The sequence below is a fragment of the Tachypleus tridentatus genome, chromosome 6, assembly GCF_004210375.1.
Source record: "Tachypleus tridentatus isolate NWPU-2018 chromosome 6, ASM421037v1, whole genome shotgun sequence".
Lineage (NCBI taxonomy): Eukaryota > Metazoa > Arthropoda > Merostomata > Xiphosura > Limulidae > Tachypleus > Tachypleus tridentatus.
The window spans coordinates 118,001,375-118,028,913 of NC_134830.1; the positions used below are offsets into that span (position 1 = coordinate 118,001,375).

Here is a 27,539-nt window from a genome sequence, read left to right on the forward strand (position 1 = left end):
CTCTAATTTTCATAAGAACGTAAGAGACGTATATTTAATTAGTTATACTCATTACGGGATTGATTTTTAATTTTGCTCTAAAAAGATAGCTTGCTCTGACCATATGTTAATATTAACCTATTTGTTTTTGTGAATAAAGGTTACACATAACTTCGTAACCTAAATACATAATATCATTAAAACTCCAATTTACTAAGCAGTTTATCAAGCGCTCTTATTCCAAGTGACATTTATGTAGCTTTATAAGACAAATTCCCACTTTCGTTTAGTCTGGGATGTATCTGCAAGCTCAAGGTTAATGTTTAGGCTTATCTATCATGTGAATAGAGATATGAACTAGGTTTAACTTTAATTCAGGTCATGTGAAGGACATAAAGTGAAAAATTCTGTCTGTGTGTTATAGAAACCTAAGACATACGTTCTATACAGCCAGATATTATATTGTGTATAAGGACCTAAAACCGAGTTTCCCGAGGATTATTAAACACAGTTTAGCAAGTTTTATGTTTCTAGGAACTAAAACACGGTTTACGTACAGCTAGTAATTCAATATTACATAAGGATCTATAACACATTTTATATACGGCCAAACATAAAATTATATATAAGGGCATCAACTTTATTATATAGAACTAAAAATTATAGTGTGTATAGTGACTCAATACATAGCTTATATACAGCCAAAATTATAGTGTGTATAGGGATTCAATACATAATTTATATACAGCCAATAATTATAATGTGTATAGATATTCAATACATAGTTTATATTCAGCCAACAATTAGTGTGTATATTGACTCAGAACACAGTTTATATACAGCCAACAATTATAGTGTGTATATTGACTCAGAACACAGTTTATATACAATCAACAATTATAGTGTGTATAGGGATTCAATACAATTTGTATACAGCCAACAATTATAGTGTGTATAGGAATTCAATACAATTTGTATACAGCCAACAATCATAGTGTGTATAGGGATTCAATACACAGTTTATATACAGCCAACAATTATAATATGTATAGGGATTCAATATATAGTTTGTATACAGTCAACATTATAGTGTGTATAGGGATTCAATACAAATATATGAGATTTTTAAATTTTGTTTATTCATCATTTAGTAACTTAAATCAGTTTAGTTATGTGATAGTACTCTTGTGCACTATTTTTCTATACTTTTCTTCGGGTATTCGCGATATCGAGTAAATTTGTGGAAGTAGGCCAAGAATACCTAAAATGTTATAGATAGCATCAAGACAATCTAGTACTTTTGACGAATATCTAGAAAGCAGTCACCAGTTATAAATACGAGTTAGCAAGTTGAAGTAGTAGAAAAATGTCAAAGTGAAGTATTCAGTTTCAGAAAAGCATTTAGTATCATTGTTAGATAGTACAAGTATTGAGTTATTTGGCCAATCAGTACTAGTACCATAAGCGAGGTATGTTTCTTAAAGCATCATCTGTAAAGTTAGGCTTACAAGTTACAATATTATACAAGTGAAAGTAGTCTGTATGAGTATTAAGGAAGACATCAACGAATTTGTTATCGATAAATGGATCATACTTGCTCTTATTTTCACTTAATAACTTAAGAGAACCAGCCTAACTAATGAACAATGTTACAACATTTGTATCAGAAGTGGGATTATTTTGGTGAAGACAAATATATGATGGATCAATATCAGCAAATTGGCATGGCAATTAGATCCAGAAGTGAGATCGAAGTGCTAATGAAGATGATGAAATTATTAAAAGAGGGTTAAAAAAATTATAAAAAATTGAAAGATGATCAGTTGGTAGAAAACAGGAATTGAAGAGAGGAGTGAAAGGAAATATAAGTATTATTTTAACAAGGGTTGAATATAAAAATAAATGTGATTGAGGATAAGCTCGATGAAGCTAGTAGAGGTGTATAGAGAGATTATTCCTTGTTTGTCTATGAAATTTCGCACAAAGACACTCGAAGGTTGCCTGTGATAGTCATCTTTCATTTAGAAGTGATAGATTAGAGAGAAGATCACTCACGGCCAACTCTTGAGTACTCTTTTAGCAACAAAAATGGGTAAGATCATTACGTTGTTACAATCAAAGGGGAAACATATTTGGTGAAGAGATTCGAACTCAAAATCCGCAGATTGCGAATCGAATACCATAACCACCAGACCATGCCAAATACGCTAAGAATGATTCTACAAGCCCAACCATATCAGAATAACTATAAAGGGCTAACCAAACATAAAAAAGACAAGAACTAGGTGGCGCTATTGGGTGAAGTTCACCAGTGAATACTTTATCTAACAAAAATCGTTCATGCTAATTGATGGAAGGCCTTCTAGTAGATTGATCGACACTGGTTCTTTGGCTGAAAAGGTGGGAACTACCTCCCAAGATGGTGCAAATGACGAATGGACACCAAATACCAGTAAAAGAGAAGTTGGAAAGATAATTTATGTTACCAATGATGAACAACAAGAACATAAAGTACATGGACATAAAGTACCAGCAAAAGGGAAGCTGCATTAAAAGAATTTAAAAACTATTTAAATATTATATACACACTACCATTATATGAGAGCTTACTGTATCTCATTGGTTTAATGACCCAAGCTCTACTGGTGATTCTTGAATTAGTGAAACTACTGTTCCCAATAGAGGGCGCATCGAATCAAAGAAAACATCAGGCTTTTATTGGTAGGTTATATATGCAACTTTAACTGTGGAGGGGAGAGGATAAAAGAAACGTAATACAATCATCATTAAACAACTAATCCACTGTGTAATACAGTATAATAAGTTAGGCTTAAAGTGTGTACATGTTTTATATACAACCAGAAATTATGATGTTTCCTTAGGAGCTTAAAATTCAATGGCTGTTTATTTACAAACAGAAGTTGTAGGGCAGAGACTAAAGCAGAGTTTATATACAACCACAAATCAAAAAGTTCACAGAAACTGATATATTATTTACATACAATTAATAATTGCGGTTTCTATAGGAACATAAAATATAAGTGACTAGCAGGGACACTTGACTAGCAGTGACTAGCACCATGTATAGAAGTTATCTAAATTCATGATTAGTGAAAGGTTATCTTAGGACATAAAAAGTTGCTTGCTTTATACGTAACTGCAAAAAATGCCCATAAAAACTGCAAAACGCAAAAATGAAAACCAAACATTTGTATGTATTTCCCCATGGACTGGACCTCCATACCAGTTTCGGTGAAGATCCATCCACACCCTGCGAAGTAGTTACATGGACAGACGACGGACAGTCTATGGTTATAAAAATATACAGTTATGGATTGTAGTAGGTATGACTGACTTTTCACATAAAAATGTAGAATAGTTGATAAGCCTTTTATCATTAAGATTATTTTTATTAATGTCCTCATGTGTAATTGTATGTACTGAAAAGAACAGGCAAAACTTCTAAGCAATTATATCATATTTATCTGCTTCAGAATGTACATAGTTTTGCTAGCTGAACGCAGTTTCATGTTTGTATTTCACACGAAAGCTGACAGCGACCTCTTTTCACATAGAGATAAATATATTGGGATGATATTAGTTGTCGTGATGGCTATATTGATAAATAAACATTAGCGATGGGCAAACTAGAAACTAATAGTCAAAAGAAAACATTTCATATCGTCTAACTAAGATAATCGTTACCACTTTGGTATTGGTTTCTACAAAGCTACCGCCATCATGCCAATGTTACGAAAGAAAACTTGATAAGGAGTATATTAATAATAGTTCTATTATTAAATGATAAATGCTCACAACAATGTAAATTATGGTTTAATAGCTTCATACCGAATTTCAATTGTTATTAATAGTATTGTTGTGGAGAATGGTTATACTGTTAATTAGAGTGATTTCTGTAGTGCTCTGAAAAGAACTAATTGTTAATTAAACGCTGCTGGTTGATAGCGGGGCCAGAGGACTGATGAAATTGGTATTTTCAACCCAAAGCCATGTATGTGACACATGAGATAAACTGTCACAGCTGAGTCACCAGTTTTAAAACATTGCCGTCTCTTAGCGAAAACAGGTCCGGCATGGCCAGGTGGTTAGAGCGCTCGACTCGTAGCCTGAGGGTCGCGGGTTCGAATCCCCTTTACACCAAACATGCACAACCCTTCAGCCGTGGGGGCATTATTAGTGTCGATCAATCTCATTATTTGTTGGTAAAAGAGTAGCCCAAGAATTGGCTGTGGGTGGTGCTGACTAGCTGCCTTCCCTCTAAGTTTTACACAGCTAAATTGGGGACGACTAGCGTAGATAGTTCTCGTGTAGCTTTGCGCGAAATTCAAAAAACAAACAAAAAAAATAACTGAAAGCTGTTCGCCGGAAGGTGCAGTCAAGACCTATAGTTGGAAGTATGGCGACTGCGCAAGGTTTATCCGCGCAGAACCGCTCCTAATTTTGAGCTAATACATTAAAGAGAAGGTTACACATCACAAACTCCTAGAGAGAATGATGGGATTTGATAGTCATGCTTCTAGCACGCTCATGACCCCTGAAAGCTCGGAGCATTTTTGAAAAATTGGACACGAACCGTGAATTCTTGGGTTAACAACCAGGACATGCTAGCTAGGCCTCTTTTAAACACTAAGTTTCCATTACTAAAAAATAACTCGAGTATTTACCACAAATGATATTGTAGTTAAAAACATACAAGCACCCAGACATGAGTCCAGCGGTGGGACAGTCGTAAGTTTACAGAATTACATCTCTGAAATCTAAGGTTCGATTCCTTGCAGTGGACACAACAGAGAGCCCATTGTAGCTAAAGAAAACTAAGAAACAAACCCATAGTTCAATTAATTCTTACACACTAATAAGGTTTGCGTCAGGTGTAATTTTCAGGGACCAATTGTTTATAAAAGCAATGTTGATAATCATTTAATAAAAACTAATTTTAAGCTTTATGTAACATTTTTGACACCAGAAATGTATAATATCAGCACCGCTATATAATTACCAAATATCGACTTTATATACTTGTACGCATATGTAATTTCATAAAACAATGGACATGTTAATCCATTTAGGCCGTTCCATCCATTAAAAGAAAAATAAAACACTCAAAACCAGACATTGTCATTCAAATACTCATCGAGTCTTCGTATAAACTCCCTTAAATTAACTGCATCAACCACATCCTTACGCAACCCCTTCTAAGAGCTAACTACCCTGTTAGAAAAGTAAAACTGTCTTAGCTGGATATGACTATTGCCTTGCCAATATTTATATTTTTGTTCTATAGGTCTTATCATAAAATAATGAATTAGAACTATCAGTTCTACTGACGATTTCAAACACATCAACCAGATATCCTCTAACCTTCTTTTTTTTTTTTTTTGTTGCAAGATAAAACTATTTCAGAATTCCTAACCCATCCTTGTGTAACAGTCTTTCCATCCCGTGTATCATCTTAGTAACCATATCTAATAATTCCACGGACTTTTTTCTAGGTAAAAAAATCCTAAGAATGTATAGAGTACTCTAATATGACTTAATGCATGGCCTCTATTGTAATAGTAATAAATAATTATTTATATCGGTTATATACGAGGGAAGCAACGTTGGTTAGCTACTGGCACCAGTTCTTTGCAAGGTTAACAGTACTAACCGATTCTTAGACACTAAATTTCTGACAGCAGTTGTTTACAAGGGTAACAGTGCTAACTGAGAGTAAACACCAAGGTTCTGTCATAATGATTTCTGACACTAGTTGTTTACAAGGGTAGCAATGTTAACTGATTATTAAACACCAAGTTTCTGTCATAATGATTTCTGACATCCGTTGTTTACAAGGATAACAGTGTTAACTGATTATTAAACAGCACGTTTATGACATTTGATTTCTGACACTAGTTGTTTACAAGGGTAACAATGTTACTTGATTATTAAACATCAAGTTCATAAATTAATTAAAGAAATATCCCAGTACAATGTAAATGAAAATAATGTATTAATATAATATGAAATTCACAAGTGATATTTATATGAATGCGTTATTTGTCCAAATTCATCAGAAACTTTATGTGTGTATATGATCAACAATAATTAATGATTATGTTACTAGAATTCAGGTACCTTAATTACAATAACTTTAAACATCTATAGGCTAAAATGTACTAAAATGTTTATGTAAATCTACAAATTTAATGTTTCTAGTTACAAAAGAGTAGAATTTTCAAGCGATAATAAAATGAAATACATTAAGAGCTAGTTTATGTTTAATAAATAATTTATCTAATAAGTACATAAGAATTAACACGTATTCTGGTTTATCTCATCAGGACTGAACATTTATCTAGTCCATCTAGAAAAAGGTGTTGTACGATTAGAAACTAGCGGCCAAAGTAATTTCTTCGTCTTCGATAAAACAGCTATTCCAAATTTACGTTATGGTGAAACAACGTGAATATAATGTTTATTATATAAAAGATACAACTATGGTTTGTAATGCTTGTTGTTTTTTTACCTGGGAATATATAAAATAAATCTATAGTTTGTACCCTGGGATATTTTCAGTTAATGCAGCGTTTTCTGTTTAGTTTCAGCTTGGTTTTGAGTTAAAATGAATTATATAATTAGTCAGAGGTTTGGATTTGCTGTTTTTAACGCAGTCCTTCCTTATGGTTTTACTTATTTAATTTCATTAAAATGTGATTATTTTCACTAATACATATGTATGTATATATGCCCCCAGGTATGAGGTATACTGTTGTTATTTTATAAAACAGTATTAAAAATAGACTCGTAAAGGAACTGGTCTAAGCTTTAAGTGAAGGTAGATATTATTGTTTGTTTGTTTTAATGTAAAGCCACATTTTGCTATCTGTTGTGTCTTCAGCCGGGAAATCAAACCCCAAATGTTAGCTTTGTTTGTCTGGAGACTTACTGTTGTCTCATCAGGTAACAAGGTAAAAGAGCAACAACATCGACTTCAAGCGATATTTTTAGGTTTGAAATTGAGGCTTAAACCATATATTGAATAATTTTAAATTTTCTGTATCACGAAGGCCTTACACCTTAACAAAAACAAAGCAAAAAACAAACTCGGTCGTTATATCTTGAAAACTATATTAAGCCTTAGGACACTTGTAAGACCAAGTATAGCGCTAATGTCTATCAATATCAGTAGACTCTGATTAAAGAATACTTTGGGTGTTATCGGTATTTTCGACCGTAAATCCATTAACATCTCATAGAATTCAGACAGCTTAAGAGATTTAAATAACCTTAATTCATTAATAGAGTTGTTAAGGAAACCTAAATGCTATATTTAGCTGGAAAGTGTATAAAAATGTGTTTATACACAAAAGTAACACAATTCAAACACGGTTTTTATGTGTGTATAGATTACCCAAAAAGTTGGTGTTACTATGTTAGTGGAGCGTTATGCACACAAAATATTATGTACTTTTTATTTTTATTCTTCTTTAACAGTTAAATAAATATTTCTTATCATTGCTTGTTTGTGTTAGGTAAACTTTCCACGATATTCAACGATTTTACAGACATTCAAAAATGCAAATTGTATCCGTTACTAAAGTAGTAAAACATGAAAAGAAGCGTATTTGTATTGCAGTTCATGGACAACTGTAAATCGTGCTAACTTAGAACATGTTCTTTGGATGGTATGGTTTGTTTTGAATTTTGCACAAACCTAGTCGAGGGTTATCTGCGCTAGCCGTCCCTAATTTAGTAGTGTAAAACTAGATGGATGGCAGCTAGTCATCACCACCCACCGCCAACTCTTGGGCTACTCTTTTATCAACGAATAGTGGAAATGACCTTCACATTATAACGCCCCCATGGCTGATGCCGGGTCTGGTTCCTTTCGGTACAACAAATACAACAAGAGGTTCCCAGGCCTCGCGCCCTGTGAGGTAAAATTATTTTAGTCACTTTTACATTGTAGGTCATATATTGAAGAAATGTATGGCAAGGGAAAAGGGTATAGAGAATGTGTAGATTGTTAAAAATCAGTGTGTTCTGTTTTAATAGTGTGTTCATTTCACTGCTTTTAGCTCATTATTATAATTTTTAATTCTAAATTTAGGTCCTTCGATTTTCTCTCAGATTTGTAGTCTTTCCTGACTCACAAAACAATGAGCTATTAACATCAATAGTATTTAACACTTCAGATTTCTCTGACTACAATATAGGCACAATAATAATTATTTTCTGTCAGATTGTTTATAAGCTTTGTCGAGTAAAACGGCCTGGCATGGCCAGATGGTTAAGGCACGCGTCTCGTAATCCGAGAGTCGCGGGTTCGAATCTCCGTCGCACCACACATGGTCGCCCTTTCAGCCGTGGGGGCGTTATAATGTCTCGGTCAATCCCACTATTCGTTGGTAGAAGAGTAACCCAAGTGTTGGCGGTGGGTGGTGATGACTAGCTGTCTTCCCTCTAGTCTTACACTGTTAAATTATAGACGTCTAGCGCAGATAGCCCTCGTGTGGCTTTGCGCGAAATTAAACAAAACGCGTAAAACGATAGGTTTCAGTGACTCGTTTGTATTTTATGACTGAGTTGTAATTATTACTCTTTTCTAGATCATTTTCTCTCTCCTTAGTGGCTCAGTGGTAAGCACGTGGGTATATGACGTTAAAATTCGGGGTCCAGTACTTACTATGAACGCAGTTTTGTTTTGAAGTAAACCAGTTAACTTGTTAAAAGAAACAGATTTCATATTTTAAATTATGCCCCTCCCAGTGGCTTAACGATGATGACACAGTGGAAACAGGACAGATGTAACTTAGCGCTCAGTAAAAAACAAACATAGACAATTACAGTGTCTGTGTTTAACAAAAATAACTCGTATCCAAATAAGATGAAACGATTCAGTCTAATGATACAATGATAATCAAACTGTCTGTGAAATTTTGCAAACAATATTGTGTACAGCGTTAAAAAATGCACGCTTTTAATTTTTTTGTCTTTTCTTCTGCAGTAAAATATCAAGATGTTTTATCCGTTTAAAAATAATAATGCTGGAAATTAACTAATCCTTAAAAGTGAAAAGGTAAATCGCAACACATACAAACTACTGGCTCCAGCCAAGTGGATCAACCACGCATGCGCTTTCACTTGTTACCTGTCGTTCGGAAGAAAAGGTTAATGGCGTAGAGCGACGTTAATGGTCTACAAATGGATTAAATATTCTGATTGAAAAGGCGGTTGCTGTGAAGACTAGATAAGGCATAGAATTTAGTCAAAACCTTTAGAGACTTATAAGGTGACTGATAAACGGTTTATTAGTCAACAAATGTACACTGATGAAAAAATTTAGGCCTAACTGGCACCTCTTCTATTGGGACAAAGGCCAACCTGTGTTTGTGAGTCACCGCTAGCAGTGCGGAATTCCTTATGTAAGCACTACTGAATGTTACCTCACATGTTCAGATTAATTGATGTTAGCTTTGATTACAAAGTTTGAAGTCAAGGTTGCCAGAGTTACTGAAAAACATAAGGCTCTTCGGGGAGGTAATGTTTTTGTAAGTTTGGAATAATCAAAGTTGGCAGAAGTGCCTAATCCCATCTTTTACTAGTAAGAACAATGCTTTAATGACGAGTTACAATGATCTTTTATTTTGTAGATATAAAAGTTACAATAGCACAAATTGAGTAAATAAAAATTATAAAAGAAATACTTAATACAAATTGAGGCCTGGCAAAATCAGGACCACAACACTGACGTCAGTATTAGGATTAGCTTTCAAGTCGAATCTAATTGATACATGTAGAAAATTTTCAATATACCAATTTCAGGTCAACTGACTCAGAAGAAACGAAATTACAAATTTTTAGAGTTTGCCCAGACAGAGGGAGAGGATCATGTGAAAAACAACATATATATAGCATTATTATTGATATTTAAATGACACTTCCGTATATGCTCAACATCAAAATAATTTTTAAAATTATTATTGAGTGTAATAAACAGTTGTTTCATTTTAAAACGAATTCTGGTTGTGAGTAACATATATATGATCTCCTAAATGTAACAATTTCCTATGGATTATGATTATATTTGAATATTTTGTGTTTTCGCAGTATTATTTCTTTGACGTTTTAATGTCCGCATCGAATAACTATTTTATTATTTGTTTATCTATTTTTGTTTCATTTATTATAATTGTTCTTTGCTTCTCTATGTTTTGTAGGGTTGTAAATAACACAAAATCTTTAAACCAATTGATACTGTTTATGCTAAATAATAATAAAAAAAGACACCCGTCATAGTCAGGTGGTTAAGGCACTCGATTCATAATCTGAGAGTCGCGGGTTTGAATCCCCGTCACAACAAACATGCTTGCCATTTCAGCCGTGAGGGCCTTACAATGTTACGGTTAATCCCATCATTCGTTGGGGTAGCATACTTCAAGCTTTTCTGTTTCGTGGTAGTAGGTTTCGATGCGTTGCTTTATAAGGTTTCATATCACTTCTAATGAGTCTTTGTGAGCGACTGAAACGTTGGCTGTATGCTAATAGTGATTCAAAACTACTCATTGGAGCAAACCGCTTCTGTTTATGTAATCAGAAGCACAAAGTGTCGGTCTAATTATACAAGTCACTAAGCTACATCAGTGTTATACAGTGAGCGCTTCTTGAAACGTCAGTGATGGCTGTGAACAACGTAAGACTTTATTTGTTTAGAAAGCCGTTTGAAAAACTTGTTTAACGACACTGCATCCAAGAATACTTTGATTCTTTTCCTACTGAAATACCCATGCAGAAATAGTTGCTTTCTTTCTATTACTCGGCCCAGCATGGCCAGGTAGTTAAGGCACTCGACTTGTAATCTAAGGGTTGCGAGTTCGAATCCCTATCACACCAAACATGTTCGCCCTTTCAGCCGTGAGGGCGTTATAATGTGACGGTGAATCCACTAGTCGTTGGTAAAAGAATAGCTCAAGAGTTGGCGGTGGGTGGTGATGACTAGCTGTTTTCCTTCTAGTCTTCCCCCCAGTGGCACAGCGGTATGTCTACGGACTCACACCGCTAAAAACCTGGTTTCGTTACCCGTGATAGGCAGAGCACAGGAAGCCCAATGTGTGGCTTTGTGCTTAATTGTAAACAAACAAACCCTCAAGTCTTACACTTTTAAATTAGGACTATCTAAATTAGATAGCTTTCGTGTAGTTTTGCGCGAAATTTAAAAAACAAACAAGACGAAAAAAAAATAATTTATTAGTATTATTATAATACCTCAAAGCAAAACTTGTTAACATAGAAAGTTTTAAAAAATGATAAAATAATTAAATGAAAAAACAGGACTAAAACAAACACAATAACATTTGTCTTCCAGAGTGACCTTCATGACGTGGAAAGGATCTGCAAACGAAATGCATTATAAAATATGAAAGAAAAATAGAACTTAGGCCTGCATATTCCACATTCATCTCTTGTATTCATAACACTACATCATTTTGCCTTATTATCTTCTTAAGTTTCATGCTCTCTGATTCCCATATTTTAACTTGCATTGGTTAGATATTTTGATATATTATGAAGTACTGCGTGTAGATATTTCTTTGTTCAAACCAGTCAAACTTGTGGATTTGCCATTGTTGTAAATAACGAAGGAATTTTAGCGTTTCTTTAATGGCGGGTTCCGTTTTGTTTAAAATACGAAACGTTCAAACACAATCATAATCTCAACGAAACTCTGCTATGGACAAACTGCGTATAAATATCCAAAATTGCCCTTTATAACTGTGTTATTATCATACGTAAAATTACTTTTTAATACCCAATAACTCCGGACAAAATGTAAACCTCCGCCATTTTGTTTCTGTTGATCCTAATAACTTGATATTTGTCAAACATTTCAGTTGTTTTTTTTCAATATGTTTCGATGAGACACTGCTTGAACACTATCTTTGATAATGATTCTTCATTTATGACCTCACCGGTTCTCCATTACTCAAATTAAGCTTGAAGGTTAGAGACTTCAATCCGAGTTAATCGAAACATTAACCACTTGAATCTTAAATATTGACATTTGTAAGCTTGATCATATGTCAAGATCAAACAGCTATGCCCTCATCTCAGAAAAAAAAAATCTAAAGGGTTTGCTTAAGAAACTCTGTACCCCGTACTTAATAGTTTGTGGACTGGGTGTGTCTTAGTCGTTAACCTGCTAAACAGTAAACCTAAGGATCCACGAGTCGTTTCCTGCTGCTGTTCATTCGTGTCTGTATTTTAGGATCATAGGTGTGTTATTAGAGCAACGGTCAAATCTTGATATTCGATTACTCTACCACAAGAGTTGAAGATTGATACTATTGTCTATCTGTCTTCCCTCTAGTCTATCATGGGCACTATTGTCTACCTGCCTTCTCTTTAATCTATATTTTAACGATATTTTGCTCTTTACAAAGTTGTATTTTAAAGTAAGTGACAGATTCTGCCCTATACGAAATTATATTTTAAAAGTGATTGATGGTATTTTGCCTTATATAATGCTGTATTTTAAAGTATGTGATGGTATGCTGCTTTATACAAAGTTATATTTTAAAAGTGTTGAAAGGCATTCAGTTGTATATCTAACTGTATTTTCATCTTTAACTTATGATTCATAAGAGTGCGCAGGTCGGATAAACATGAGGCTAGACGACGTCTGCCTTTTGGACTAAGCTGGTTGTGGAACAGTGGGTTTCAAACAATGGTTTGGGGGACACGTTTTGTTTCTTCGCAGAAATATCCAGTGAAAAAAAAGTATTGTGAAACGTTAGATATTCGTAAAACTTATAATTTGTACACGTGTTATGAGTAGGTGGCGTGTGATATGATAACACGTTAACGGTCCCAGGATGGAACTGTTAACAATGTTTAACGTTTCACTCGTCTATCAGACAGAATCAGAGAAAACGTTGTACCTTTGAAATGTATGGTATGTCATTATCAATATTTTACGTGAATCATGTTCATTGTAAAGGGAAAACATTGTGATATAACACATGACGCACACCATAATGTATGTCAAGTTAATCACACTAAGGGGGTAATAGGTAACAACTAGACACACACACGCACACACATATATATGCAATAATATAATATAGTTGGAGCCCCCCTCTTCTTCGGTGGCTGAGGGTAAGTCTGAGGGCTTAATAATAAATAAACACAAGTATATATAGTTCAAGCTAACCACACTAGAGAGTGTGTGTTTTTTCTTATAGCAAAGCCACATTGAGCTATCTGCTGAGCCCACAGAGGGGAATCGAACCCCTGATTTTAACGTTGTAAATCCGTAGACATACCACTGTACTATCGGGGGGCCACAGTAGAGAGAATAGCATATATATATTTACATACGACATGCAGACCAAGTGAATTATCTTCTAACAAAGTTATAAACATCTGTTATTGTTTAGTTTCTTATTTTGTTTTAACTCAATAGAACATATCTGTGTACTTTTAAATATTATACACGTATACTCTTAATGTGTTTTATGTTCAACATTATTTTTTGTTTTATGTTATAATATTATTGCTGTAGCTCCTTGAGCCTTTGACACTGATTTTTAGTGAATATGAAATATTCACCGTACCATTTGCTAGGTATTTTTCTCCATTAGTTAAAGATCTGGATTAAACTAATTACAGAGACCAACATGAACACAATACTTTAATCCATATTACAGAGACCAACATGAACACATACTTTAATCCTTCTTACAGAGACCAACGTGAACACAATACTTTAATCTATATTACAGAGAAGAACATGAACACAATACTTTAATACATATTACAGAGACCAACATGTACACAATACTTCAATACATATTACGGAGACCAGCGTGGTAAAGTGGTAAAGTCTGCGGGCTTATACTACTCCAGATAAGTTCGACTCATTTAAGCGAGCGTGAAAAAAGGAACTTGCATTGAATTATATATTGAAAGATAGTTATAATACAGAGTAAGAGTGTATTTTTTATTTTTTCGTTTCCTGGAAATAACGAAAAACAAAAGTACACAATACGTGCCTTTTACTGCCGTTTGTTGATAGGCTAGTTACAAACACAGAGCTCTTTGATTGGTAGGCGCTTTCAGTTATTGCTACTTAACTGCGGTATATAATCTGATGTCACGAACTTCTCAGGTATTTGTTATCGACTGTACTTGAGCACGCGCTGGCTTTAGTGGTGTCACATGATGTGGTCGGCTGTAGAATCGAGATCGGCAAATTTCCTCTCGGATACAGTAAGCTACGTTTGTTATTCACTTTCTTGTCTTTGTATCGGTCCCTTTTCTATTTGTTTATTTCCGGATATTCGTGCAAAGTTACTCAAGTGTTACCTACACTACTAACTGTACTTAAATATGAGTTAATAGACTAGTCTATAACACATTAGGCTACTTTTTTCTAATCGAACTATCTCTCTTATAACAGCCCCTTAAAAATATTCTAATATATAGATATAGGCATTTAATGATTTAAATATATCATATTGTAATCGTTTTACGCCTTATAACCGGTTGCTGTACTGTTAAAAAAATTTGCATTTTCAATCCCGAGAGGGTGGTTGGAAGGTCTAATGTAATTAAAGTCAGTTATAATGTATCTATTAAGTTATTCACTGAGCTCCCCCACTGGCTCAGCAGTAACCATGAGGACTTAATTACACTAAAATTCAGGCTTCTGTTCCTGTGGTAGGCACAGTGCACATAGTTCATTATGTGGGTTTGCGCTTTAACTGAAAACAAACGAGGCTTAGTCAGTACACTCCGTAAGAGTGTGTTGTATACCAGTTTATCCTTTTAATAAAATATGAGTGTGTTATAATTAAGGTTTTATTTGTTTGTTGTTAAGCGCAAAGCTACACAGTGGATTATCCATGCTTTATCCTCAAGATATCGAAAGCCGACTGATAATGTTATGAGCATCCAGGCTTACCGCTGAGCGACAAGACAGGGGTGGGGTTACGTTCTTAGTTACTCTGTGTTAACGATTTTTTCGGTCGTAAACCCAATAATATCTCACGAAATTCGACCAGCCTAGAAGATTTATGTAAATTACATTTCAGTAAAAAAAGTGTTCTGATATTTGATATGTAAATCGTGGATCAGTTCAGTGGAGCAATTTTTAATTATCAAGCATGATTTAAATTCCTTCTACTGCTTCCATTAAAATAATCTGTTTGTTTTTAAATTTCGCACAAAGCTACTCGAGGGCTATCTATGCTAGCCGTCCCTAATTTAGCAGTGTAAGACTAGAGGGAAGGCAGCTAGTCATCACCACCCACCGCCAACTCTTGGGTTACTCTTTTATGTTATCTATGCTTTGCCCACCACGGGTATCAAAATTCGGGGTTTTTAGCAGTGAGAGTCCGCAGACTGTGCCACTGGGGAGCTTCTGGAGTATTCAATGAATCCGAGTCGCTATCTGAAAAGCCCCATGTTAAAACGTGTTTAAATCCCCATTCAGCTTTCATATATAATTAAGGGGATTTTAACCTCATCAAGAATTTTGAGGTGTTTGAATTCTAGTTATTAATTTCTCTTATTCAATGGTGTTTTGTTATTTTCATTGTTTCGGTTCTAACTATTTGGAATATTGTTATAAATGACAGTACAGCTGCGTTCTTCGACTGATTGTATAATATTTATCTTACTCGAAAATGCTATCAGACTAAAAGATTGTTTGTTTGTTTGTTTGTTTTTTTTTTAATTTTGCACAAAGCTACTCGAGGGCTATCTGTGATAGCCGTCCCTAATTTAGCAGTGTAAGACTAGAGGGAAGGCAGCTAGTCATCACCACCCACCGCCAACTCTTGAGCTACTCTTTTACCAACGAATGGTGGGATTGACCGTCACATAATAACGCCCCCACGGCTGAAAGGGCAAGCATGTTTGGCGCGACGGGGATGCAACCCGCGACCCTCAGATTACGAGTCGCACTCCTTGACACGCTTGGCCATGCCGGGCCTAAAATAATCTGAATTTAAAGTATTTCTTCTAAATAACGAATAGTTTCCAGCTGATAGAGATGGCGGTTTACATACAGAGAAACGATATAGGATTTCTTCTGACAGCGATCTGCCTTTATAGGAGCAACTTTTACTGCAAAAGAGTACTACCCTGGCTCTGGCATGGTCTAGTGGTTAGGGCGCTCGACTTACCATCTACGAGTCTCAGATTCAAATTCCGTTACCGAACATGCGAGTTTTTTTTTCACATGTGAGAGCGTTGTGATGTGATGGTCAATCCTCCTACTGATTGGTAAAGAATAGCCCAAACGTTGGCGGTAGATGATGTCGACTAGCGGCCTTCCCTTTAGTCCATTACTTCTAAATTTGGAGCAGCTAGCGCAGGTATCCGTTAAGTAGCTTTGTACGAAATTTATCCGGTCAGCCATATCCACTCTAGATTTACAGGTTTAAATTACGATTTATCTCTGAGTAATACGTTTACCTACACAATGAATATAATATTTATGTAACACGTTCACTTACATCAGGGGTTCCCAACCTTTTAGCACTCGCGACCCCTTACCTAAAAGTTTGAAACCCATGTGACCCCCTACTTAGGGCTTACTATCAGCAGCTTAATTTTTCTTTTATTTTCTGTGAAGGAGAGGGAAAGAAACATCTAAAAAAATATTTTAAAATTCTGTAATTATTTATTAGCAAATTAAATCACATTGGTCCAACCTGAATTCACAAAAAGAACATATATTTCTTAAAATAATATTAACATAGGTTTGAACAGCTATCCAACCCAGCTAGTGAGATGCCTGATGTTGCATTTCAGCAGCAAGCTTTGAAATTCGTGGCCGAGCGTTTGTTAGAGTCAGTCTCATGTCATCTCCAACATCCAATCTGTTTTTATTCTTTGTTTTTATATTGACAAGAGTGGAAAATCCTGCCTCATACAAGTAGGTTGAAGCAAATGGAACAAGGACACGTAAAGCTATCATGCTGACTTTGGAGTATGACTGATACATAGCGCACCAGAACTGAGTCACGGATTTCACCTTGAAGAGATCACGAGCTGAAGAGTCGTTCCTTAGATCCAGAAATTCATCTTGGATATCATCTGGGATGCTGGATACATCAAGTTCAGTACAAAATGGGTTCCTTACCAGGGCCTCCTGTTCCTGTGATAGCTCAGGGAAGTAACGCTCGACTTCCTTTTCTAGAGACTGAAGATGTTCGGTAATCTCATCCTTGAGGAACTGATCCAGTTGGATCTGAGACTCATCCGTCACTCCACAAAGTTTTTCAAACATAGCGATGTTTCCAAGATTGGTTTTCCGACGCCAGTTCTGCAGTTTGGAAACAAAGGCCGAAGACTATCTTGAAAAGGAGAACATGCGTTTCCTTCCTTGAAGCTTCAAATTGAGCTTGTTCAGCTGGTCAAAATGTCGGCTAGGTACGCAACCCTTTATTCCATGCTTCATCTTCGAAGTGAGCTACAAGATCTTTCCTTTCTTGAGTCTCCAGGAATAGCTTGATTTCATCTTTCATTTCAAAGACACGATTAATAACGTTTCCTTTCGACAATCAACGTACTGCTGTGTAGAAGAGAAGGACTTCGTGGTCAGCATTCATGTCTTTGCATAGTTCTTTGAATAGGTGAGTGTTTAGTGCTTGAGTCTTCACATAATTTACAATTTTGATTACAGATTCAAGCACTTCCTGCAGAGAGGCAGGGAGAGTCTTACTGGCGAGAGCATATCGGTGAATCATGCAGTGGATGCCCTTTGCTTGAGGTGCTAGCTCTTCACTCTCGACTGGAATCCTGATTTCGATCCCAGCATAGCCGGTGCCCCATCCGTACAAACCTTCCCATTGAAGATCTTCGTCTTGAAAAAGTTGAAACTTTTTCCATGACATCATCAGCTTTTGTTGTGGTTTTAAGTGCACTGCAGAATAAGAATTCGTCTTTGATGTCACCTGAATTAATGTATCTCACGAAGACAAGCAACTGAGAACATAAACTTACATCTGCTGACTCGTCGAGCTGAAAGGAGAACAAAGGGGAACCCTTGATTTCAGTCAAAACCTGTTCCTTCACATCCATAGAAATTTTAGAAATGCGCCTCTGTATAGTATTATTTGACAGGGATACTTGCTGCATCTTCTTTGCACTGGCTTCTCCAAGAATAAGATTTACTGCTTTCATCATGCAGGGTTTAAGAAGTGTTTCTCCAATCGTTTGAGGCTTTTTTTGTTTAGCAATTTCGAATGCAATCTCATACGAAGCTTCCACTACGACTGCACTCTGCTGCTGAAACGACCCACTTCTATCGATTCTTTGGCTTTTAAGACACCGTTCATGCCGTTTGAAGAAATCCAAACCCTTCTTTGCGTGTTCTGGATGTTTCGTCTCGAGATGACGCTTGAGTTTTGATGGTTTCATTGACTCTGCACTCAGGACAGCATGGCACAAAACACACTGTGGTTTCTCGATACCGTCGTTGGCGAGCACAGTGGTGAAGCCAATGTTGAGGTAGCATTCTGAGTATCTGCGCCGTTTAGCCATGGACATAACTCACCTCTACTGCTTACTTATCTCCTTGTTAAAATAAAATAAAAATGTTGAATAATGAACGCTTTGGCAACTGTAGATCTTACACTGACTACTTGTGGGGGGTGCAGGTAGAGTAATGATGGGGTAAGTATTGGGAGGGAAGGGAGCGTGGCCAGTCGCGCGATTCGTCATCCACCAATCAGCAACGGACATGTGACTCACGTGTCGACAGCGAGCACACACACACTTAATCACAGCTAAACAGACACACAAGCATACGTACATGCGCGTGCACTCACATACTCGCTATTCACTAGTACGCACATACATACAGTTGCAGACACATACACATTCACACAGGCACATTCACTCACAGGCACGCATACATCCATAATATCACCTAATGACATTGAACTAACGTAGCACACGTTTTTCTTTGCACCGAAACAAAAAAAATGTAAGAGCATGAAAATGTAATTGATGAAATAAAATTAATGTTATCCCAAGCTACTTCTAACAAGGCTACGCGACTCCCCTGCCAAGGCTTTGCGACCCCTTGGGGGGTCGCGTACCCACCGGTTGGGAACCCCTGACTTACATAGTAGATGCCTTCTTTTGGTAACATGTTCACTTACACAGTTGATGCATTCTTTAGGTAACACGTTCTATTATAGGGAAGATGTACTCTCTAAATTATATATTCTATTATACGGTAGGTGTACTCTCTAAATAATACATTCTATCACATTGAAGATGTACTCTCTAAATTATACGTTCTATTATATGGAAGGTTCACTCTCTAAATTATACATTCTATTATACAGTTGATATACTCTCTAAATTATATATTCTATTATACGGAAATTGTACATTCTAAATTATGCATTGTATTATATGGAAGATGTACTCTCTAAATTATACATTCTATTATATGAAAGATGTACTCTTTTAATTATACATTCTATTATACGGAACATTTAGTCTCTAAATTATACATTTTATTATACGGAACATTTAGTCTCTAAATTATATATTTTATTATACGGAACATTCAGTCTCTAAATTATATATTTTATTATACGGTAGATGTATTCTCCAAATTATATATTCTATTATATGGTAGATGTGCTCTTTAAACTATACATTATTTTACACAGGAAAGGTACTCTCGAGGCAGCACTGTTTAGCGCATAGCACATGTACCCTCCAGGTAACACGTCTATTACACGGTAGATGTACTCTCTAGATGCCATGTTTCAGTGTAGATTAGAGGTACCTTCGAGTTAACAGTTGTTCGATGCATAAGAGAGGTACTCTTAATGCATCAAGTTTTTCGTACTTAGAAGACACGTTCTCAATATAACACGTTCTTCATACGAAGTTGAGGAGCCATCGAAAATGCACTTTCTCAATATAGAGCAGAGGTACTTTTAAATGTATCATATTCTTAATGTATAACAGGTTCTCAATAATAGTAATGGTATTATAGCTGTAGCAAAATCTTAACGCATAAATTTATACAAACTATAATTATTGTTTCAATTCATTTAGGTTCCTGATTTTTCAGAAGATTATAGCCAGAAGACAAACTCCGATTCTAACATTTTGATCCAGAGTTTCGATAACAATCCTTCTTTAAATGGTAAAATGAAGAACAACGCATCTTCAAAGACCAAAGGAACAAATATATCTGCTAGGTATCATGCTGCGAAGTCGGCCGATAATTCCGCCACCGCCACGTCATCAACGTCGGCTATATGCAAGAAGTCAGAGGTCAAAGTTTGTCAGAAGCTCAAGCAGGAACAAAATGAAAGTTTCCAAGAAAATCAAAACTTTTCCAGAAGTTTTAGCGTATCTTCGAGCGCAAGCAGTAATACCAAAACGAAACTGAAGTCAGCCAGAAGAGGAAACTCCCTCGATACTGTTCTGGACACCACAGAAACTCCCCACCAGGGAGATTTCACTTTTGAACAGAAACAAGTAATGTCTTCTTCCCAAACTAAAACTACCACAGATGGTTTTTCCTGCGAAAAAGCCAAGATTGATAACAAAGAATTGAAGGAGCTCCAAACAGAAGAGCTGAGTTATGCTGAAAAACATTCTTCTTCAATAGTCAATGCTCGACTGAAAGCTGATGACTTCTCTGCTGAGAAGACAAACGTTATTAATAAAGATCAGGTACAGTTGAAGTGTGAGGAAACTATCCATCAACAGCAAAGGGTTGCTACGACCACTTCTCAACGAGTAGCAACAGAAAAATTTACAACAGAAAAAATATCCACGACAGCTCAAGAACAACGTCATACTTTTTCCCAATCATCGCTCCAACAAGAAACAAACGTATCCTCCAAGCTAAAGATTTCCAATAATAAGATGACTTCCATTCTCAGTGGTCATGACTTCCATGAACTAGGCATTGGAGGACTGATGTCGCCATCAGGTGGAAGTCCAATCATTACTTTTCCCGAGGAAGAAGTGTTTCTCCAAAGAAGTCAAAATCCAGATTTAGCTATCACCGAAGGCATTCAAGATGACATACAACTTCTGCAGTCGCATACCTCATCTTCTGAAGTGGATAAAACGATTACCAGGTATTGTTCTAGAATGGAAAACTGTATAAACCGTTTGAAGACAGCTTCAACTCCGCAAGCTGTAGAACTGTTGTCTCTTATGGCAGATATGATAATAAAAGCTTGGTCTTTATCATCTCATGGACATGAACTTGGTCAAAAATTATGTGACACCATCCGCAATAAAGGCGGACTCGACATTCTCATAAGTAACTGTGCAACGACAGACAATGACCTACAGTTCGCCAGCGCTAAACTTCTAGAACATTGCCTCAACGATAACAATAGAGCTTACGTTGTGGAAAGAGGTCTGATGAATATCGTGTCGATAGCGTGTTCCTTCAGCAAAGCGAATTCTGTGTTTCATTCCAGGACTGGAACAGCAATACTGGAAAACCTCTTCAGACACTCAGAGAAGACATGCAGTGACGTTGTAAGGCTTGGAGGACTAAAATCAATTCTCTATGACTGCAGACACATAGACGTGCGAACTCTTCGTCACTGTGCCATAGCTTTGGCGAATCTCTCTCTTTATGGTGGTCCTGAGAACCAGCAAGCTATGATCAAGGAGAAAGTTCCGGTCTGGCTGTTTCCGCTAGCTTTTAGCCAGGATGACATCATTAAGTACTTCGCCTGCTTGGCTATCACTACTTTAGTAGCTAACAAAGAAATAGAATCTGCAGTCTTGCGCTCGGGAACCTTGGACCTTGTGGAACCATTTATTGCTAGTCATGATCCAGAAGAGTTTGCCAGCAGAGCTCCAGCTCATATCCACAGACAATCCAAAGAATGGCTCTTGAGACTGGTTCCTGTCCTAGACAGTAACAGGGAAGAAGCTAGAAGCTTAGCAGCTTTTCACTTCGCCGTAGAGGCCAGTATCAAGAAAAAACTTGGAAACACAGAGGTATGTAGAAAGACATTGTATTCTGTAACATAGTGTCTCTTTCTCTCCGGGCAGTCCAATATTATATACGTATATAAATGTGTGTGTGTCAGTTTGTTATAACGAAGGCCCGGCATGGCCAAGCGTGTTAAGGCGTGCAACTCGTAGGCATGCTCGCCCTTTCAGCCGTGGGGACATTATAATTTACGGTCAATCCCACTATTCGTTGGTAAAAGAGTAGCCCAAGAGTTGGCGGTGGGTGGTGATGACTAGCTGCCTTCCCTCTAGTCATACACTGCTAAATTAGGGACGGCTAGCACAGATAGCCCTCGAGTAGCTTTGTGCGAAATTCCAAAACAAACAAGCAATTGTAACGAAATTCTGTTTGTTTGTTTTTAATTTTGCGCAAAGCTATACAAGGACTATCTGCACTAGCCGTCCCTAATTTAGTAGTGTATGACTAGAGAGAGAGCAGCTACTCATCACCACCCACCGCCAACTCTTGGGCTACTCTTTTACCAACGAATAGTGTGATTGACTGTTACATTATAACGCCCTCACGGCTGAAAGGACGAGCATGTTTGGTGCGACGGATAATGAAATGCATTTAACTCCATAAAGATTGAACAATGTAATGGAAATGTGCGACATTGTTAGCGACAAATCACATACAGTGAATATATTTTTAGAGAATATTAATACCGATAAAGTTATAACAAACTAATACAATTAGTCAAAGTTTTGGATTTGCTGTTTTTAACGCGCGTGTTTTTTTTTTTCTGATAGCAAAGCTACATGGGTTATCGAACCCCTGATTTTAGCGTTGTAAATCCGTAGACTTACCGCTGCACCAGTGGGGAACTTATCAGTATTAATATTCTCTCTAAATAATATATATATATATATATATAAATGAAGAATTTTTTTAAGTGTACGGCGAATCGAAGAATGTATTAGGCCTACACGACACGTTTTCTACTTTTACCTATGATACAAAGAAGCGTGTGATATCATATATATGTACTCGTACGTGTACATGACTAGCTTAGTAGAACCGTAGTCTAAAAACGGAGTTTACTAAATTGAAACAATACCAAACAACTTTAAAACTATATCTATTTATCCCATACGTCCTTGAACAGAAAAAAGTAGAATATTTATCCTTGCCTCCAGTAGGGGATGGGGCGATGGTATTGCAGTCGGGTTCGTATCTGTGTTTGTGTGTCTGTTGTTTCCGCGCGCATATCTAAAACAAATAATATATCGCTTTACACGAAAGTTTTAGTTAAGATGGGAAGTCAGTTTGGGACAGTCCTCTCCAAATTTGGTCTAGCCGATTCCTGGATAACTTTGAAACAAAGTTATAATTAGGAGATAGGACATTTTCGCGGTTTAGGGTTAATAACTGTAAAGTGTGTTCGGATTTGTACTCAATTTCATGGACATATTAAGGTTGAGACTCATCATCACGCTATAAAAAAAGATCCGGTTCGTTGATAATTTTGAATCTAAAAAGGAGTTTCTAAGGTTTTGAAGGTGAAGTTTGGCATTATTCAATGTAAACGTACACAATCTCGGAAAGGAGCAAAGATGCGAGTGAATGTTATCTCCGTAATTACTCTTGTTTTAGATGTTTTGATACAAACAGTTAATTTAACTAATTACTTCTAGATATTTTGATATAAACAACTAATTTGGCTTAATTAATTTTAGGTGTTGTGATACAAACAATCAATTTGGTTTATATAGTTCTAAATGTTTTGATACAAACCATTAATTATACTTAATTACTTTTAAACGTGGCCTGGCATGGCCAAGCACTTAGGGCGTGCGACTCGTAATCCGAGGGTCGCGGGTTCGCGTCCGCGTCGCGCCAAACATGCTCGCCCTCCCAGCCGTGTGGGCGTTATAATGTTACGGTCAATCCCACTATTCGTTGGTACAAGAGTAGCCCAAGAGTTGGTGGTGGGTGGTGATAACTAGCTGCCTTCCCTCTAGTCTTACACTGCAAAATTAGTGACGGCTCGGTGCGGTGGGCTAACAACCAACTCACTTAAATACTTATTAAAGAATCCGCAAGCGATTGCGGCCCTACGTTCCTAGATGGAATCTAATGGTGACAACTAACAAACTTCTAAATGTTATGAAACAAATAATTTATTATACATAATTACTTCTAGATGTTTTGATACAAACAATTAATTTGGCTTAATTAATTTTAGGTATTTTGATACAAACAATTTGATTTAATTATTTCTAAATGTTTTGAGATAAACAATTAATTATACTTAATTACATCTAAATGTTGTGAAACAAATAAGTTATTATACATAATTACTTCTAGATGTTTTCATACAACAGTGTGTGTTTTTCTTTTAGCAAAGCCACAAAGGCTATCTGCTCAGCCCACCGAGGGGAATCGAACCCCTGATTTTAGCGTTGTAAATTCGGAGACATACCGCTGTACTAGCGGGGGGCTTCATACAACACTTAATCTGACTTAGTTTCTTCTAAATGCTTTGATAGAGACAATTAATTGTACATAATTACTTCTAGGTGATTTGATATAAACAATTAATTGTACTTGATTACCTCTAGATGTTTTGATACAAACAATTAATTGTATTTAATTACTTCTAGATGATTTGATGCAAACAATTAATTGTACTTGATTACCTCTAGATGTTTTCAAACAATTCATCTGACTTAGTTTCTTCCAGATATTTCACGACATCGGTGCAATAGAAGTCTTAAAGAGAGTTGCCAGTTCTCCAAATGCCATTGCATCAAAGTACGCCGCTCAAGCTCTTCAGCTGATTGGTGAAGAGATACCACACAAACTCTCTCAACAAGTTCCGCTGTGGAGTGCGGAAGACGTCACACAGTGGGTTAAACAGGTACAGACAGTTGTTAACAGACTCATATACAAAAAGCACCGACCAAATATATCATTTTTGTGGTATTCAGAGCTATAAAATTGGTTAGTTAGCTAGTTTTGTTTGTTTTTTTAGTTAGAATTTTGACACAAACTGATACGAGAGTTACAGTCATGTGAAAAAGTTAGGACACCCTATGAGAGCCTGTGTATTTTTGTAACATTTTTGGATATACAGATATTTAATCTCAATTTTAACAATACCAAAAGATTATAGGAATATAACTAAACAATTAAAACTGAAGAAAAGACTTTTCAAGATCTTCTGTAAATGTAATTCTAGAAAAATGCATATTCTAACTGAGGAAAAAGTCAGGACACCCTACCCCCTAATAGATAGTGTTACCCCCTTTGGCTGAAATAACTGCAGCGAGACGCTTCTTGTAACCATCTACCAATCTCTGACATCGGTCTGAAGAAAGTTTGCCTCACTTCTCAAAGCAGAATTTTTTCAGCTGTGAGATGTTTGAGGGGTTTCTTGCATGTACAGCCCGTTTCAAGTCACCCCACAGCATCTCAATGGGATTAAGATCTGGGCTTTGACTCGGTCATTCCAGGACTCTCCATTTCTCAGTTTTCGGCCAGTCCTTGGTGGATTTACTGGTATGTTGTGGGTCATTGTCGTGTTGCAAGGTCCAGTTCCGCTTCAGCTTTAATTTTCGTACAGATGGTCTCACATGATCCTCAAGCACCCTCTGATACACAGTAGGATTCATGGTGGATTCTATGATTGTGAGCTGTCCAGATCCTGCTGCAGAAAATCAGCCCCAAACCATGACACTTCCACTTCCATGCTTCACAGTTGGTATGAGGTTCTTTTCCTGGAATGCTATATTTGGTTTACGCCAAACATTTCCTCTGTTCTGGTGTCCAAATAATTCAATTTTGGATTCATCTGTCCAAAGAACATTATTCCAGAAGTCCTGGTCTTTGTCTACATTCTCTCTGGCAAACCTCAGTCTGGCCTTGATGTTTCTCTTAGAGGGCAAAGGTTTCCTCCTTGCACACCTCCCATGCAAGTTAAACTTGTGCAGTCTCTTTCTGATTGTAGATGCATTCACTTTCACATCAACAGTAGCCAAAGCCTGATGTAAGTCCCGTGATGACATGTTAGGGCATTTGGAGACCTCTTTTAGCATCTTGCGGTCTGCTCTCGGGGTGAACTTGCTTGGACGACCAGACTTGGGCATGTTGGCAGTTGTTTTGAAAGCTCTCCACCTGTTGACTATTTTCCAGGCAGTGGAATGGCTGATTTCAAAATCTTTTGGAATCTTTTTAAATCTCTTACCAGTCTCATAAGCTGCTATGATTTTCTTTCTGAAGGCTTCAGACAGCTCTTTTGCATCACCATGGTGCTCACTCTCACTTCAACAGTCAGGAGCACACCAAACTAAATGTCTGAGGTTTAAATAGGGCAAGCCTCATTTAAAATGCTGAGTAACGATCTTCTAATCATGTGCACCTGGTGTGATACACTTGTGTGTGAGTTGAGCCATTTTAAGTGGGAATAAATGTGGGGGTGTCCTAACTTTTTCCTCAGTTAGAATATGCATTTTTGCATTAAATATTAAAGACAAATATCGCACAAATTTTGTTTTTCAACAATAACTAGAATATATCCAACAAAATGTTATAAATTGAATATTATATAATCATAATTAGAACTACCAGAGCTCAGAGATTAGTGTGACCTAACATTTCTTTGATAATAAACAAGCAAAAGTACCCGTCCACAGTGAAGTTAAATTATATCAAGGGCTTTAGAAAGGTTAATTGTGTTGCACTCTTGGTTTCACTCAGAGTCAAAACTCTGAGCTACTGACACCACCCACCAGAAAAGGTTATTGGTGAGTATATCAGTCACGCTAAGGGTCACTCAACAATAACGTACGGTATATTTACATTTTTATTATTCAAGTGACGTCACTGTTTAAAATTTGAATGATAGTGTGATTAATTTCTAATATTTTAGTGTAGAATATCCTGTTTAAAAAATAAAATGTGGTATCAACATTATTCATGTCTGTTGTCACGTCATTTCAAAAGTGAATGTAGAGCTTTGTCTGCGTGCACAGCTTTTCAAACGGAAGAGAGGCGAACGCTCGAAAAGACATGTATAAGATGTAAATAGCAAAAAGTGAAATTATCTGTTAGAAGTCTTAGTGCAGTAACTTTGTTGTTTTTAATACATTATTATGGCTTTGAATCACGTGACACTTTTGAAGTGAATCAACTAATTTTATTGGTTTTGTTATATTTTACAGTATTTCCATTGTATTGAATAATCACAAATAACTGGTCTTTGGGTTTGTTTTAAAACCATCTTAACGAGAAGACGTTGAATTGTAAGTTACACGAGCAACGCATGTATTCAGCATTACGTATATAGTGTCAGATTAAATTAACATCCACCAACAGATGGCGTCTGCTTGAATCAATTAATTGTTTTTGTTTGTTTGTTTTTGAATTTCGCACAAAGCTACTCGAGGGCTATCTGTGCTAACCGTCCCTAATTTAGCAGTGTAAGACTAGAGGAAAGGCAGCTAGTCATCACCACCCACCGCCAACTCTTGGGCTACTCTTTTACCAACGAATAATGGGATTGACCGTCACTTTATAACGCCCCCAC

General features: G+C 36.5%; 1 protein-coding gene across 9 annotated transcripts in view; it reads left to right on the forward strand.

The window, feature by feature from the left end:
* LOC143253418 (NAD(+) hydrolase sarm1-like) overlaps window positions 1-27,539 on the forward strand; it is a 60,067-nt gene that overhangs the window by 15,767 nt on the left and 16,761 nt on the right. For 8 of the 9 annotated variants that reach the window (XM_076507278.1, XM_076507276.1, XM_076507277.1 and 5 more), the window contains 2 exons: window positions 20,074-21,996; window positions 24,696-24,872. In XM_076507278.1, the coding sequence (XP_076363393.1) occupies window positions 20,170-21,996; window positions 24,696-24,872 (2,004 nt within the window). In that variant the 5' untranslated portion in view covers window positions 20,074-20,169. Of the gene's footprint in view, window positions 1-14,139; window positions 14,251-20,073; window positions 21,997-24,695; window positions 24,873-27,539 lie in introns of those variants that run through there. The other variant, XM_076507274.1, reaches the window with a different exon arrangement.